General features: G+C 37.0%; 1 protein-coding gene across 1 annotated transcript in view; it reads left to right on the forward strand.

Annotated features, from left to right (window-relative positions):
- The window catches only part of LOC107084231 (receptor tyrosine-protein kinase erbB-4-like), a 367984-nt gene that overhangs the window by 58074 nt on the left and 294649 nt on the right, over nucleotides 1-15261 (forward strand). The window contains exon 2 of the mRNA XM_015373962.1: nucleotides 8859-9012. Coding sequence (XP_015229448.1) covers nucleotides 8859-9012 — 154 coding nt within the window. The remainder of the gene's footprint in view (nucleotides 1-8858; nucleotides 9013-15261) is intronic.

The following is a 15261-nucleotide window of genomic DNA, read 5'->3' on the forward strand; positions in this document are numbered from 1 at the left end:
ATCATGTAAAATTGTATTAAAAGACGTCGAGGACTTTTAACAACTCAAAACTTGAAGCCATTGCCTTGAAATTTGCTTAAAGTTCTGATTTCTGACTCAAAGAAAGGTAATAAAGAAACTCTAAAGGTAATGATTTCAAGCTAAATTTTCATTCGTCCATATTCAAATTTAAATTTGTGATAAATTCTTTGGGAAAGGTTTGAAAAGTTTGGTGTTACATATCAAGATTTAATGATATTTCAACCTAGACAGACTCACAAGGAGAAAAGGTGGCAATTTATGAGTTTATTGACATTAATTAATAGACATAAAGCTGAGCATTGATGCTGCTGATGATGATAAGAATGGGTTAAGTCTTCCTGAAAGGGTCTGTATACTGTTGGTGGACTGGAAAATGAAGGGAGGAAGGGACATGATACTGATGAGGCAGCTTAAAAGAAGAGTCTCAAATGCTATTGGCTGCTGAGGAAGCTTGGAGAGTAGAATGTAGATCTTTAAAGATATACAGGTAAGACTTGGTGGAGTCTTCCTGCTCCTTTTGCTTGGATGGATGTGCATATGCCTGAAAAAGTTACTTAATATGCAAACCGTAAACCGGCCATTTTCCGTTGTACTTATAAGTTTTCACTCTGCATCAGTTTCGAAGGCCCTCCATCACGCTTACACTAAGGGAGTATGTGTTTAGGCTAGAGTGAGTGTGGATAAACCTCAGTACTGACAGATGTGAGTGTGTGTTTATATGTGTGAGTGGCTCGCACGTAATGACCAGTGGCAGGTAGAAAGGTGATGGATTGCCTGATTAGTGGTCTGGCTGGGCTCTCCTTACAGATGGGCTGCAGGATGTGGGCATCTGGCCTTGATATGCACACACTCACGCAGTTCCAACACACACAAAGACCCAAGCTCGCTCTTTCTGCTCTTGTGTATCCTTATGAGACATGCATGCACAAATACAAACTTTTCTCTCCTCCTGCACCATCTGCCTGGTGTCATCCCTTCATTTCTTTTCCGTCCTCTCTTCGCCCTTCTCTTTTAGAAAGTGTGTGTGTTTGTGTGCGGGTGTGTGTCTGTGTGTGTGTGAGAAAGCTTGTGCTTTGCTCGTTAGTCAGTGTAATTACCAGGGAAAGGAAGCAGATTAGTGTGTTTACGCGCCAAGATGTTTACATGGACGCACACACATCCTGGATCACCAATACAAGGGATTAAAGAGACGAATGCAAGCGGACATGAAACTGTTTAGCGTAATCTTTGCATGTGTATCCATGACTCTTGGAGGAATGTACAACATGATTAATTGAAAGATACATTATTCTTACAATTTTTTTTTAGATTTACCTCCACTCAGTTCCCCCTAAAATAACAGACTTTGCTGAAATCCTTTAAAGTAGTTAAAATGTTTAATCTGTTTTTTTATTTAACTTACTTTGTTTGAATGTAGTTTTTGTTAAAGATTACAGGGTCCTGTTGGTGTTATGAAAACATGGTTCTAGTGGGTAAATAAAACAGAAACAAATAATGCTAAAGTTCCCTTTTGGGAGCCAAAATGCATACTAAAATACACTCTTGGGAGCCAAAACACAAGTTAAAATGCCCTCTATGGAGACAAACATGTGCTATAGTGGAGGAGACTGTGCATGTGTGCAGGGTGTAAAGAAGGAAGTAGCCTACCACGGCTAAGCCAGTTAGCATTTCCCACTGCAGTTGGAAACGGGGAGAAAAAGTCCAAGATCTGGTGTGAAAAAAAGACAAATAAATACTTTATTAACAGAGGGATAAGGCTGGAAAAGCACTCTGAATACAGTGTAAACATTGGTGTTGATTGAAATGGACGCCAAAGCTGCCGAGGTGTTCCGCTGTAGCTACTATGTTTATTGATATGTAAACGTTCTTATTAATTCTAACACTAGGGATAGCAATGCTTTTCTTAGTCTTAGCACAAAACATTTTATAATTCAATTCAGGTTATTTATATAGCGCCAATTAACAACACATGTCATCTCAAGGCACTTTACAGTTCAACCAGATCATTCAGTCAAATTGATTCAAAGTTGTCTATCTCAGGAAAACCAGTTGATTGCATCGACTCATTGACTCGTCAGCAATCCCTCACACTGAGCATGCTTGTAGCGACAGTGGAGAGGAAAAACTCCCTTTTAACAGGAAAAACCCTCCAACAGAACCAGGCTCAGTGTGAGCGGCCATCTGCCGAGGCCGACTGGGGTTCAAGGAGACAGAAGCAGAGATACAAAAAGCAGCTGTATCTACATAGGTAAAACTTTATTTATTGCTTTTTACCTTCATGCTGTGTTCCTGTTTTGGCAGGGTAGGAACGGGATTTTTCCGCCCTTGATATCCTGATAGGAGGCTCTGGGGAGGATTCATTATGATTTAGAGTTTCTGTAAATCGGGTTTATTTAATTAATACTGTTTAATCACCCACGCCAAGCTGACCAGAGTGGACACTTGGTTATATAACATTAAACAGCTTTTTATACCTTTCAAATATTTCTTGTTCTTTTTTGTACAAGCATAGTATCTGACTATGCGCCTTTTAAAATGAGATTCACAAGGTCAAGAGAGATGTTGATCAAAACAACTTTCAAAAATCAAAGTCAGTTTCCTTGCTGCAATAAAATGTATTTATGTAGAAAAAAAATAACTTGAATTCACACATCTTACATAAAGTGAAACCCCAAAATGAAAATTCACCAAAAGGCAAATCTTTAGACTCTTTTTTCAAAAAATATTTGATATATTTAGAATGAATTACAAAATTATGAAAACATGGTTCTAGTGGGTTATCAAATGGAGTTAAAAACAATTCAAATGCCTTTTTTTTTGTTATACAATGTACAACAAGGTTGGTGGACTTTTTCTATTTTTAGCATAAATCATTTTAAAACAGTTACAAAAAAATATAGAGCAAAATATCTCAGTAAAAACATAAACAAAGCTAACTACATCAGAATAAGACAAAGCATGAAATACTGAAAAGCATTGCACAATAAATAGAGTATTATAAGCAACGGTGAATAAAATAATCATATATATGATGCAAAACTTTTGGCTTCTTGGTAGCAACTTGTTTCTGGACACACTAGAATGGTTCATCAAAGGATCAAATAAAGTTTTTTTTTTCTACATGCAGTATTTATATCATTTTTCATACTACAGTATCAGAATTACCAATCCTGGATTTTTACCAACCAGTATGGCCTTGCAAAAGTGAAGACTCAAAATATACATCAAGCGTTGATTAAATAAATGAATTGAGGAACAGTTTGTACTGAAAGGTCCATTGATTCATTGATTGATTGATAAATTACATTGATGCAAACATTTAAAATGTACTCACATCTTTATGTTTAAGATACAGTTGTTTTTTTTATTATTACTATTATTTTATTTTTATATTTTTAGTATTAGAAGAACGATGCTTCAGTGCCTGGTAATTGTAAAAGCTTACAGATAAAATGGCCAAATTATATTCGTTTGCCTTTATGGGAGTTGATATCAACCTAAGTAATCGTGTTAGATGGGTAGATAATATTACATCACATAAATTGATGATTTGTGAATTGAATTATGCAATTGTTTTTACAGTCTTAATTAATTTAAGTTCTGCGCTGGTCCTTTAATTCCTGCAGCAGATGTACACTTAAACAATGTAAGAATCCCATAAGAATAGAAATAGAATTTAACAGTTGTAACAAGTTAGAAAAAATCCATCTTTGGGATGATCAAAATTTTGAATTAATTGGGCTCTCTTCCTGCAAGTATATCCTTTGTGAATCTGTGAAGAAAGAAAGAAAGAGTGCTACAGAATTTTTTACCTTTTACCAGATGTTTCCAGTTTACATGTACCTATTGTTAAGTGAGCTTTATGTGCAGTCATAGGAACAATGTCTTCCAACTCTTAACCTGCCCTAGTTTCCTTTAATTAAAGAAACTGGTGAAGATTCTCACTCATCCAGGTCCGAGTCATTCCAAAAAAAGTTAAAAGAAAACAATCCACTGGACTTTGTTTCCAAGTTTGAAGATGTTTTAACTTACCATCCAGGAAGCTTTTTCAATTCAAAATGTCAGAATTTCAAACTCATTCCAGTAGCATTCAAAACAGATAATTTATTCACTTCGAATCTACCATGCCCCCCCTGAAATTACACAGAGCTATTGTTATTTTGGGGGTCACAGGCCATACTGTACTAAACCATGGGACTGTTTACTGATTTGCCTAGTGGAAAGCATGATGGCGGCTCTGATGCTGTGAGAATGTTCTCTACCAAAGGTGCCTTGGAGCAGTTTTAGATTGCACTCCAACGCAAATCTGATCAAATCATCTCTTTTTGTTTAAACAAAAAGATGGTTCATTGGAGACCTGTCTCTTTTTTAGTACAAAACATATCAATTAAGGTAGGGCTGATTACCATATTCAATGCACTTAGCAACACTATGCAAAGCTGTGGGAGTTCTACTTCTCGCCACATGTGGCTATCCTTAACAATAACCTGCACCATTTTGTGTTAATCAGCATGCAGTAGAACCCCATTTGTTTCCCTGCAGGTGCTTTTCAGCTGAACTGAATGCGGGATCCTCTTCAAATGTAGCCTGCTGAAAGTACATTCACCATCCAGGTGCAAGACAGGCGGCCTCCTTAGCTCCGTCGAGTCAGTTTACGTGGCTCAGAGATGCAGATCCGAGCATTTTGTTGGCTTTCCTTGCATTTCCATGCTGGAAGATGATAATGTGATGCGCTGCACGCCTATTCAAGCTCGAAGTAATATCATTTGCAGTGTTTTCATCTCTGCCTTCAGCGCAAGCACCATAAAGCTAATCACAGCTCTTGGCTTTTGGTTTCGGGAAGGGCAAAGGGGGGAGGATGAGAGAGGGCTAAGCAGGGGCTAATGGCATTTAAAGGATGGGGAACCACTCCCATTACTTATTATAATGAAAAGCTAATGCATACAACTTGTGTGAGGCCCAGACTTGTGTATAGAAATAGATGGACAGATAGATAGATGATGGATGGAGTATTTCAATATTTTGCGCCGTTAAAAAACCATCCAGCGCCTTTGGCTGTGAAATCCTTCCTCTGGGTGATATCACGCAGAGGACACGTAGCCCTCATTGAGTTAATTAAACCTCAGCGAAATGGCATAAAAGAATAAAAGTCCAAGACCGGTCGAGTGAGGCTGCTGTAAAAATGCAATTTTCTAGTTATAGAGTTGTTTCATGCACTGAAAAGAGGTTTCATAGGAATTCAAATAAAAATGGTAACAGCCCAGACGTCTTATAAAATTGGCTCCTTTTTTTTAACCTACCTTTGTTCATTTCATATGAAACCATGTTTCAAGCTATTTGGCCTTGCCATTGCCTCCTTTTAAATTCATTTTGAGAGATGACATTTAGATATGAATAAAAAAACACTTAGTTTTCTATCAAGCTATGCGTCTATACTTAGAAGATGAAATATATCCGTCAATGTTAGGGGGAAGAAACTGATAAAGTTACTGTTTTGAGTAATGAAAAAGATATATGTAGCTTTAACAGGTTGAATTCTTCTAGAAAGGTTTTCCCCATAGTCTAGGTGTTTGTCTATGGACTTCCTTGAGCATTTAGAAGTACATTTGGTCAGACTCTGATTTTGGATTAGAAGTATCCGAGACGTTAAAGGTACATAGTCAAATTATATACCTATACCAAAAACACCAAAACCCACTTGAGTGTCATGATTGGTTTAAGGAATCTGACCCAAATGCAGGGAAACCGCCCAGAGACCACGGAGAAAAGTTCAACAGGTTTATTAATGGTAATCAGGACAGGGGGTGGTTCTGGAAGTCAGTGAACTGGTGAACCGGAACTGGAAAGTCTTAAGGGAAAATCACAGAGATCAGTTCAGGGACCGTAGGAAATGAGATTGTGGCTTGAATTATGCAGGTAAGGGACTCACGTTTGAGGGGGCTCTTGTCAATCCTTGAATCCAGTCTGTGTGGAATTCCCAGAGAATAGGGAACTCGTTGGAGGGCAGACAGGTAGACATACGTAGGTCCCGGAGGAGTAATGGAGCGGACTGTCAATTGGATTTCCGATGGGAACTTGAACGGGTCATGTGGAGGTTTTCCCCTGCTCAGTGTGAACTCAGTGGTTCCTTCCAGGGGTAGAAGGTCCAGATAACCATTTATACAGGAAGGCTTCCTGCCAAAGAGCAAAGACAAAAACAACATAAGTCTCAGAGAAACAAAGCTCAAGTTAGACTCTGCTAATCTCAGATTGGCTAGAGTACCCAAAACTGGCAAACACTCTGGCGCCGAGGTAGTGACAGCCCAATGCTCAAATGCTCCTCCAGTAATGGTCCAATGAGCCGCAGGTGTGCAGGGAGGCCCAACAAGAACCCCAACAAGAACAGGGCACCACCTGGTGGTGTGGGGAACGAAAACACACAAAAAGGATTCCTAACATTGAGTTTGATCAAATAAGACTTTATACTCAAAGCTTTTGTTCCCGTAAATTTTGATTGCCCATTGATGAGCCAGCATAAGAGGATGTGACGCCATCTACCAGCAGTAACGCTGAACTACCAGACACCCTTAAAGACCCAGCTACCAAATAAATCCTGACTTTGTCAACTGTGCTGTAATACCTCACAAAAACCAACAGCTATTAGCACTATTAGCAAGGACTTTTCCTCGCATGTCCATCAACTTCACAGAGTCATTAGAATGCTTCATGAGGTTTAGCTTCAACTTTAGTTTACTCCAATGGTAATACTGTTCCCCCAGCTTAAATTGTATCCTTCTTGAAATCAAAATTTTTTACACTGGATATTTTCTTTCCTTTTTTTGCAATAATTATTCGCTTCCATTGCTTTGGCTTGTTGACATGTTGTTTGCATGTGCAGCGACAGTACTAGTCAAACAATGTTATATATGGTTAATATACCCAGAAAAGCTGTTTTTAGTTACAAACTGTCATGATCAGTTTTACAAATCTGACTCACATGCAGACAAACCACTCAGAGAACACGGAAAAAGGTTAACAGGTTTATGGAGGCAGCGCACATGTGTTGAATCTGTTACTCAGTGAGCTGGTGAACCGGTACTGAAAGTGAGAAGGGCAGTTCAGAGGTCAGTTCAGGGACCGCAGGAATCTTGGATGTTGTTAGATAATGCTGGAATGGGACTCAGGTTTGAGGGGGCCTTGTCAGTCTTTGAATCCAGTCTGTGTGGGGGAATCTAGAGAATAGTGCACATGTTGGAGGACGGACAGGTAGACAAGCGTTGGACCCGGAGGAGTAATGGAGCGGACTGTCACTCGGATTTCTGATGGGAATTTGAACGGATCATGTGAAGGTTTTCCCCTGCTCAGTATGAACTCGGTATTTCCTTCAAGGGGGAGAAGGACCAGGTATCCAGTTAAACAGGAAGTCTTCCTGCTGAGTAAACGAAGACAAAAGAACATAAGTCTCAGAGAAACAAAGCTAGGTTAGACTCAGCTAATCTCAGCTTGGCTAGAGTACCCAAAACTGGCAAAGACTCTGGCGTCGAGGTAGTGACAGCCCACTGCTCAAATACTCCTCCAGATAATGGTCCAATGAGCCACAGGTGTGCAGGGAGGCCCAACGAAGACAGACCACCTCCTGGTGGTGGAAAAAGGGAAACACACAAACAGACCACACAAATTGGATTTCTAATACAAACTGAGCAAAAGCTAAGCTTAGAAGAGAAAAATAACAAATACTACACCAGCAGGACTCTGTAATTTGTTACAAAAAATGGCTGCTACCAGAGGGAGTACTGTTCTATACATTTTTAAAAATTCAAATTACATAACTATCTACCTTTAAAAACAAAATAAGTTGTCCCTCTGAATCTTCTTCTTTTTTTCTATTTTTGTTTTTACCAGAAGCAGACTAGTGATAGACATTATGCGGTTGCAGATCAAATGTTCTGTTGGAATTGGAAAGCTGGTTGGACTTGTTTGAACAATAGATGTAGCCAAATACAGAACAGTCTTTGCAGAAAGCCTCATAGAGACAGCAACAAAAATTATAATTAGGAGGGAGATTCAATGTTTGACTGCACAATAAGACTAGCTATCCAGCCAAGTTGGGTTTACTCTATTTTAGTGACTGTTTGTAATAAATTTAGCTTTTTATAAAAATAAAAAAATCTACAATAATTTCCATAAATACATAGTCTAATAACGACCGATTTTAAAATGAAAGAGTTCCTGTAGTTCAGATTAAGTTTTTGCACCCAATGGAGGGTGTTGCGTTGCCATCTTTCATTATGGTAGCTGAAAATGGACAAATTTGTTAGCCTTATGCATTTTACCTGTATATTAACATGTGTCATCAGTAGACGAGTATTAAAACACATTCAAAGAAGACAATAGATTGTAACTGTTCAAAAGTGAAAATATATATAGTTTTTTCCGCCTGTCTTTTCGTTAGGGAATGGTAAAGACCCTTGCTAAAGAGCTGAACGGTGAGGTTTCCTGCTTTTATTTTGAAATTTCCGGAGAATTTCAAAATAAAAGCGAGGTTGATTTGAAGCTTTTCTAAAGTAAAAGCTACAGCAGCATTGATAAACTCCCCAGGAAGCAAACTAGTGTTGGTTTGCTGAAAACTTATGTACATGCACAATATACTCCCTACCAAACTCCTACCTAGGATAATAAATAGGTACTTGATAGAAATGAGTCTCTGTATTTGGATTGCTGGATGGAAAAGGGTATTTGGTCTATAAGACATTTTCTTAAAGGCAATGGAGGTTTGCTCTCCCATGAGGATTTTTCCTTACTGTATAATTTAAACTGCTCCTATGCTCAGTTTAACACTTTAATAAATTCTAATCCAGCAGCAAGCTATTCCTCAAGGCTTTGCAAACAACTTCCGGAACAAACTTCCGGTCCTGACAGTGCAGGAGACCCCATTTTGCAGGTCTGGAGCAAAGGGTCCCGACAGTGCAGGTCTGGGATCTGACAATGCAGTTCTGCAGCCAGATTCTCTTGGTAAGGTCTCTAGTTCAGATATAGCAAGCTTTAAAGTTCAAAGGATATAATTACTTTTGCAAGCTTTTAGATGCTGACTGGATGCATCAGAATGTCCTTACATGTTTTTTTGTTTTTTTTCCCACAAACTCAAATCTTTTCCACTTAAGAAGTTGGGTTGTGTAAACAATGCGTCAAAACTGGGTGAAGTGTCCAGAGAGAAGAGGGAGTGAAGTGACTCTTCATCTGGCTGTCAGCATTCTCCTCTTTGCCAAATAATACATCTGTGTCCCTCGATCTCTGTCTTTATACTCTCCAACTGCAATGCCTCTCTATTGAGGTTTTTGTGTCTTTTTCTGTTTTGTTGTTTTGGGTTTTTTTTTTTTTTTTCAGAGTGACCTCACTGAAGTTTCTTGGACTTAAAGTTGTTCATCTTTGCCAATTTTGTGAACAGAAAGTTCAATAAGTTTCAACAGCTCAGAATAAGAAAGAAGGACTTGAGAAAAAAATAAAAAAGAGGCTCTCTGTCGAGCCTTGAGTTGACATTTCAGTGCCATTACGGAGGTCCTTGTCATTTGTGATAAGATGACAGGGAAGCCGTAAACTGATGAGTATGTGGCATTTCTGACGTTGAAGGAGGAGGAGTTGGACATCCTCGAAAGAGTGCAATTAAGATTCCTAATGCAATCTGCACTCATCCCCAACTAACTACCTATATTGAACCAGATGAAGTCATGAAAAATGTTGCCTTTTCAAATAAAGTTCATGTGTATTCAAACAACCCCATTTGACCGCCGGTGTACCTTCATTATTTAAAAAAATACTCTTTTTCTGGCATTCTTACCCTCTTCTTGAGAGCTTAAACTCTTCTTTATTAATCCTGACCCAAATTATAATTTCATTTCTTTACATTGGTTTTCTCCTTTCCTTCCAAAATATTTATGAAGAATAGTAATATTCCTTATTAATATAATAATAAAATAGCATAATAAATTAAAATGTCTTGCATGTCAGACATATTTGACATGACAAACTGATTAAATCCAACATGAGGATTATTATCATCCCAGAAACCTATTTCTGTCATGGCATCACGAGGTTTTAAATGTGAAGCTTCCACAATTGAGCTTTTCCCACTGCAATTGTTTAACTTCCTTTACATACCGAGTCTGGATTTTAAATTGCAGTTAACTGCTAGTAGCTACAATTTTAGCTGTTAGCTACAATCGAATTAACAATTAGCTAAATTTAGCCAAAGTAGTTATATTTAAATCTAATCGCATATGCATGTAGCAGCAGTTTAGTAAAGCTTAACCACATTGAGCTGAAGCTAGCTAAGTAGGCACAGTTAGCTAAATACGTTTCCGTTAAATACAGTTACATTCCCTTTAACTTTCACCTGATAAAATCTAGATTAAACTATGAATTCTTTAAAGCATTCCTACAGTTATATCATTTGGAATACTATCTTATTTAATTTAATAAATGGCCCTTTTAGCCTCAGTTTAGCATAGGCTAACTAATCTCTTGTTTAAATGTATTACTTAGTTAATTAAGTTGACCCATTTTCTTACATATTATCAAATGAACAAATGGGGACAATTACAATTTCAATAATTTTTACAAATTTGCTGATGTGTAAACAATAAAAGTTAGATGTAACAGATTGAAAATGTTGCCCCTTACTGTCAGCATTTTCTAACAGTTGGCTATTGGGGAAAAAAAGTAATAGTAAAAGTATTTTGGGGCCAACAGTAACAGCTCTATTCCACCCTTTTTATCTACTTTTCCATCAGTCTATCATCTAATCTAAAATAGAGACATAACATAAAAAGGCTGCCAACTTTTCATGAAACCTTGGAGTGAGATTTTGAAAAAATTTGGACAGGCAACCCTTGCGATGCTTCAATTGAGAGGCTATAAGTATAGGTGCAACTATAAGTTGTAGGTTTTCAGAGGATTTAACCGAAACATAGTGGCAAAATGTGGCATTTTTATAGCACAGTACATGTTACTAAATAACAATAAATGATCTGTAGTTATGTGGATAGTTTCACACAATATACATTATTTTCTATATTCTGGTGATTTTCAGAGAATTAAAGTAAAGAAGAATGGGCCCAACTAAAATACTTCCTCTTAAATATACTGTAAATCAGGCGTCTTCAATTTTTTTTAAGGCCAAGGACCCCTAAACTGATGGCGAGATGGAGTGGGGACCCCCTAATTATATATACTGTATGAAATTGTGTTATGAAAAGTGGTCCTTTAGTCACTCTATTGCAGATAGAGTAATGTAATGAAAGTAATTTCTCCCTGGGATTATTAAAGTATTTCTGGTTCCTGGTTGATGGGACAGGTGTTGTGAATGAAACGGTGCCCAGCTTGAAAGAGCTCCTGTGTGTCGCTGAATGTGTGNAAAAAAGAGGCTCTCTGTCGAGCCTTGAGTTGACATTTCAGTGCCATTACGGAGGTCCTTGTCATTTGTGATAAGATGACAGGGAAGCCGTAAACTGATGAGTATGTGGCATTTCTGACGTTGAAGGAGGAGGAGTTGGACATCCTCGAAAGAGTGCAATTAAGATTCCTAATGCAATCTGCACTCATCCCCAACTAACTACCTATATTGAACCAGATGAAGTCATGAAAAATGTTGCCTTTTAAAATAAAGTTCATGTGTATTCAAACAACCCCATTTGACCGCCGGTGTACCTTCATTATTTAAAAAAATACTCTTTTTCTGGCATTCTTACCCTCTTCTTGAGAGCTTAAACTCTTCTTTATTAATCCTGACCCAAATTATAATTTCATTTCTTTACATTGGTTTTCTCCTTTCCTTCCAAAATATTTATGAAGAATAGTAATATTCCTTATTAATATAATAATAAAATAGCATAATAAATTAAAATGTCTTGCATGTCAGACATATTTGACATGACAAACTGATTAAATCCAACATGAGGATTATTATCATCCCAGAAACCTATTTCTGTCATGGCATCACGAGGTTTTAAATGTGAAGCTTCCACAATTGAGCTTTTCCCACTGCAATTGTTTAACTTCCTTTACATACCGAGTCTGGATTTTAAATTGCAGTTAACTGCTAGTAGCTACAATTTTAGCTGTTAGCTACAATCGAATTAACAATTAGCTAAATTTAGCCAAAGTAGTTATATTTAAATCTAATCGCATATGCATGTAGCAGCAGTTTAGTAAAGCTTAACCACATTGAGCTGAAGCTAGCTAAGTAGGCACAGTTAGCTAAATAAGTTTCAGTTAAATACATTTACATTCCCTTTAACGTTCATCTGATAAAATCTAGATTAAACTATGAATTCTTTAAAGCATTCCTACAGTTATATCATTTGGAATACTATCTTATTTAATTTAATAAATGGCCCTTTTAGCCTCAGTTTAGCATAGGCTAACTAATCTCTTGTTTAAATGTATTACTTAGTTAATTAAGTTGACCCATTTTCTTACATATTATCAAATGAACAAATGGGGACAATTACAATTTCAATAATTTTTACAAATTTGCTGATGTGTAAACAATAAAAGTTAGATGTAACAGATTGAAAATGTTGCCCCTTACTGTCAGCATTTTCTAACAGTTGGCTGTTGGGGAAGAAAGTAATAGTAAAAGTATTTTGGGGCCAACAGTAACAGCTCTATTCCACCCTTTTTATTTACTTTTCCATCAGTCTATCATCTAATTTAAACTAGAGACATAACATAAAAAGGCTGCCAACTTTTCACGAAACCTTGGAGTGAGATTTTGAAAGAATTTGGACAGGCAACCCTTGCCATGCTTCGATGGAGAGGCTATGAGTATAGGTGCAGCTATAAGTCGCAGGTTTTCAGAGGATTTAACAGAAACAAAGTGGCAAAATGTGGCATTTCTATAGCACCCTAAATGTTACTAAATAACATCTGTAGCTATGTGGATATTTTCACACAATATACATTATTTTTCATATAATCTGGTGATTTTCAGAGAATTGAAGTAAAGAAGAATGGGCCCTACTAAAATACTTGCCTCTTAAATATACTGTAAACCAGGGGTCTTCAACGTTTTGCAGGCCAAAGACCCCCAAACTGATGGGTAGGGGCCCCCTAATTATATATATTCAATGAAATCGTGTTATATTAAAGTGGTCCTTTAGTCACTCTATTACAGATGGAATAATGTAACAAAAGTAATTTCTCCCTGGGATTACTAAAGTATTTCTGATTCTGATTCCTGGTTGATGGGACAGGTGTTGTGAATGAAATGGTGCCCAGCTTGAAAGAGCTCCTGTGTGTCGCTGAATGTGTGCATTGATGACTAAAAAAGAAATCTTCTACCTCCATTTGTCTGTTTACTACAGTGCGTTGAATTCATGTTAATGTAGATTTAAAGACATTTCAATCAGTGGAAAAAAATGCATGGGGGGGAATATAAAAAAACAGTCTAATCAGCTATGCAGTACCTCTGTGGACCCCTAGGGGTCGCGGACCCCCTGTTGAAGACCTCCGCTGTAAACAAAAAATTTCATAACTGTGTTTATTAGTTATTCTCTGCAGTTCAAGTAAAATAAACAATGGGGAACTAATAAGCTATTGCTGGATTGTTGGTACTAATAAAGGAACCTGTGCAATTGAATCCTGTGCAAACTGCACTGAGTATGAATATTTGGTAATAGGCTAAGGATAAAATAAACTTAACTCATTATCTTATTAGATTTCAGACCTTGTAGGAAGCTGTAGATTTTTATAAAAACTCATAATAACACACAATAGCATTTCTGTGAATGTTTATTTATGTGATGGAAATTAAGTTTTTAAACATATTCAGTGGACCAAAATAAAGATAAATGAATAATTTAATTAATAATAAAATGAGAAAATCCCTGTGGTTCTCCTTCTGATATTGGACAACTGGGTTGTTCTGCACATCCTCTCTGTATGTGGTTGGTCTTTTCTTGGGTGTCTGATCTTTCGAAAAGAAAAAAATGTGAGGCATACCTGAAAGCTTTAAGAATTTAGAGATTATTCAACTAGACTAAGCAATAATTATTTAACTTGAGAGAAAACAAACCATTTGATGTCAATTTGATGTGATCTGACACTTATTAATTCTCTACATTGATCATTGAAACTAGCTGCTGTATATTTTATTCATATTTAATTCATATTTACTCAAGTGCTTGATTGATTTACTTAGAAAATTATCTCAGTCCACATAAGATAAGATAAAATTCAAATAACATACCTTGTCATAACTTCTCAGAAATCGCCGTATTTTTCCAATATCGCTGTTGTCAGTTCCATAAATAGGTGGGCTGGTGCAAAACAACGGACTGGATTTGAACCTGGCATGTCATTGTGTGTTAGTACTAAGGATGCGTTGAAAACATGGACGGGAGTTTTATAAACATGGTATTTTTGTATATGAATAAGTGGAATGGAGTTGAGTTTTAATGTTGGACTTTTATGTGTGAAAAATTGCGGATATGGAGTGAGAGCGTGTGAAGACACTGAGATAATCACACCCAATGGGTGAGAGTTTACATACAGCCCTGATATAATCACATCCCATCAGGGAAATATTTTACGGTAGAATTATACTGTCCTAAACTTTTTCATTTAACAAGTCAAATGTGAAATATGTTTTCCCTTTAAGACGTCAGATGACAACTTGAAGATATCCTACTATAGTTTTAATGTAAATATGAAAGTGCTTTGATCATGAAACTATTTTCCTCAGCTGAAAAAAAACAGGAAATCCCCCACAATTACTACTTGGAGCTAGAAGCTCATGCAAGGAATTAAATACTTGTTAAACTAGATAATTATGTCTCCCTCCTTATATATGTTGGGTTTCTTGCTGATTTATCAGTTTTTTCTGTTACTGACTGCTTATTTTCTTTTTTAGTGAGCAACCGTCATGTTTAAACTGAATAGACAAACTTACCTAAATTTGAGTGTCTGATGAGAAATTGCTCTAATAAATTTGCCAAACTAATTGGCCATGAAGAAAACAATTAGATCCCCATGCAATTCTACAATACCTCTTTTGAAGAATCACCCTGTTATGAACCCCCCAACACTCACTTATGCTGCCACTACCCGCTAATTCTTTTTGTCTGCATCTTGTTGAAGTTTGGTTTCATTTAAAATCTTCTTTAGTTACACATTCAGATCCCAAACCATTCTACCTTGACCAGGGCACAGTATAAATTGATAATATAATCCCCTCCTAGTGCAAACCACAAGGCGGAGATCAAC

Source organism: Cyprinodon variegatus, unplaced genomic scaffold (genome assembly GCF_000732505.1).
Source record: "Cyprinodon variegatus isolate N-32 unplaced genomic scaffold, C_variegatus-1.0 Scaffold95, whole genome shotgun sequence".
NCBI classification, from domain to species: Eukaryota; Metazoa; Chordata; class Actinopteri; order Cyprinodontiformes; family Cyprinodontidae; genus Cyprinodon; species Cyprinodon variegatus.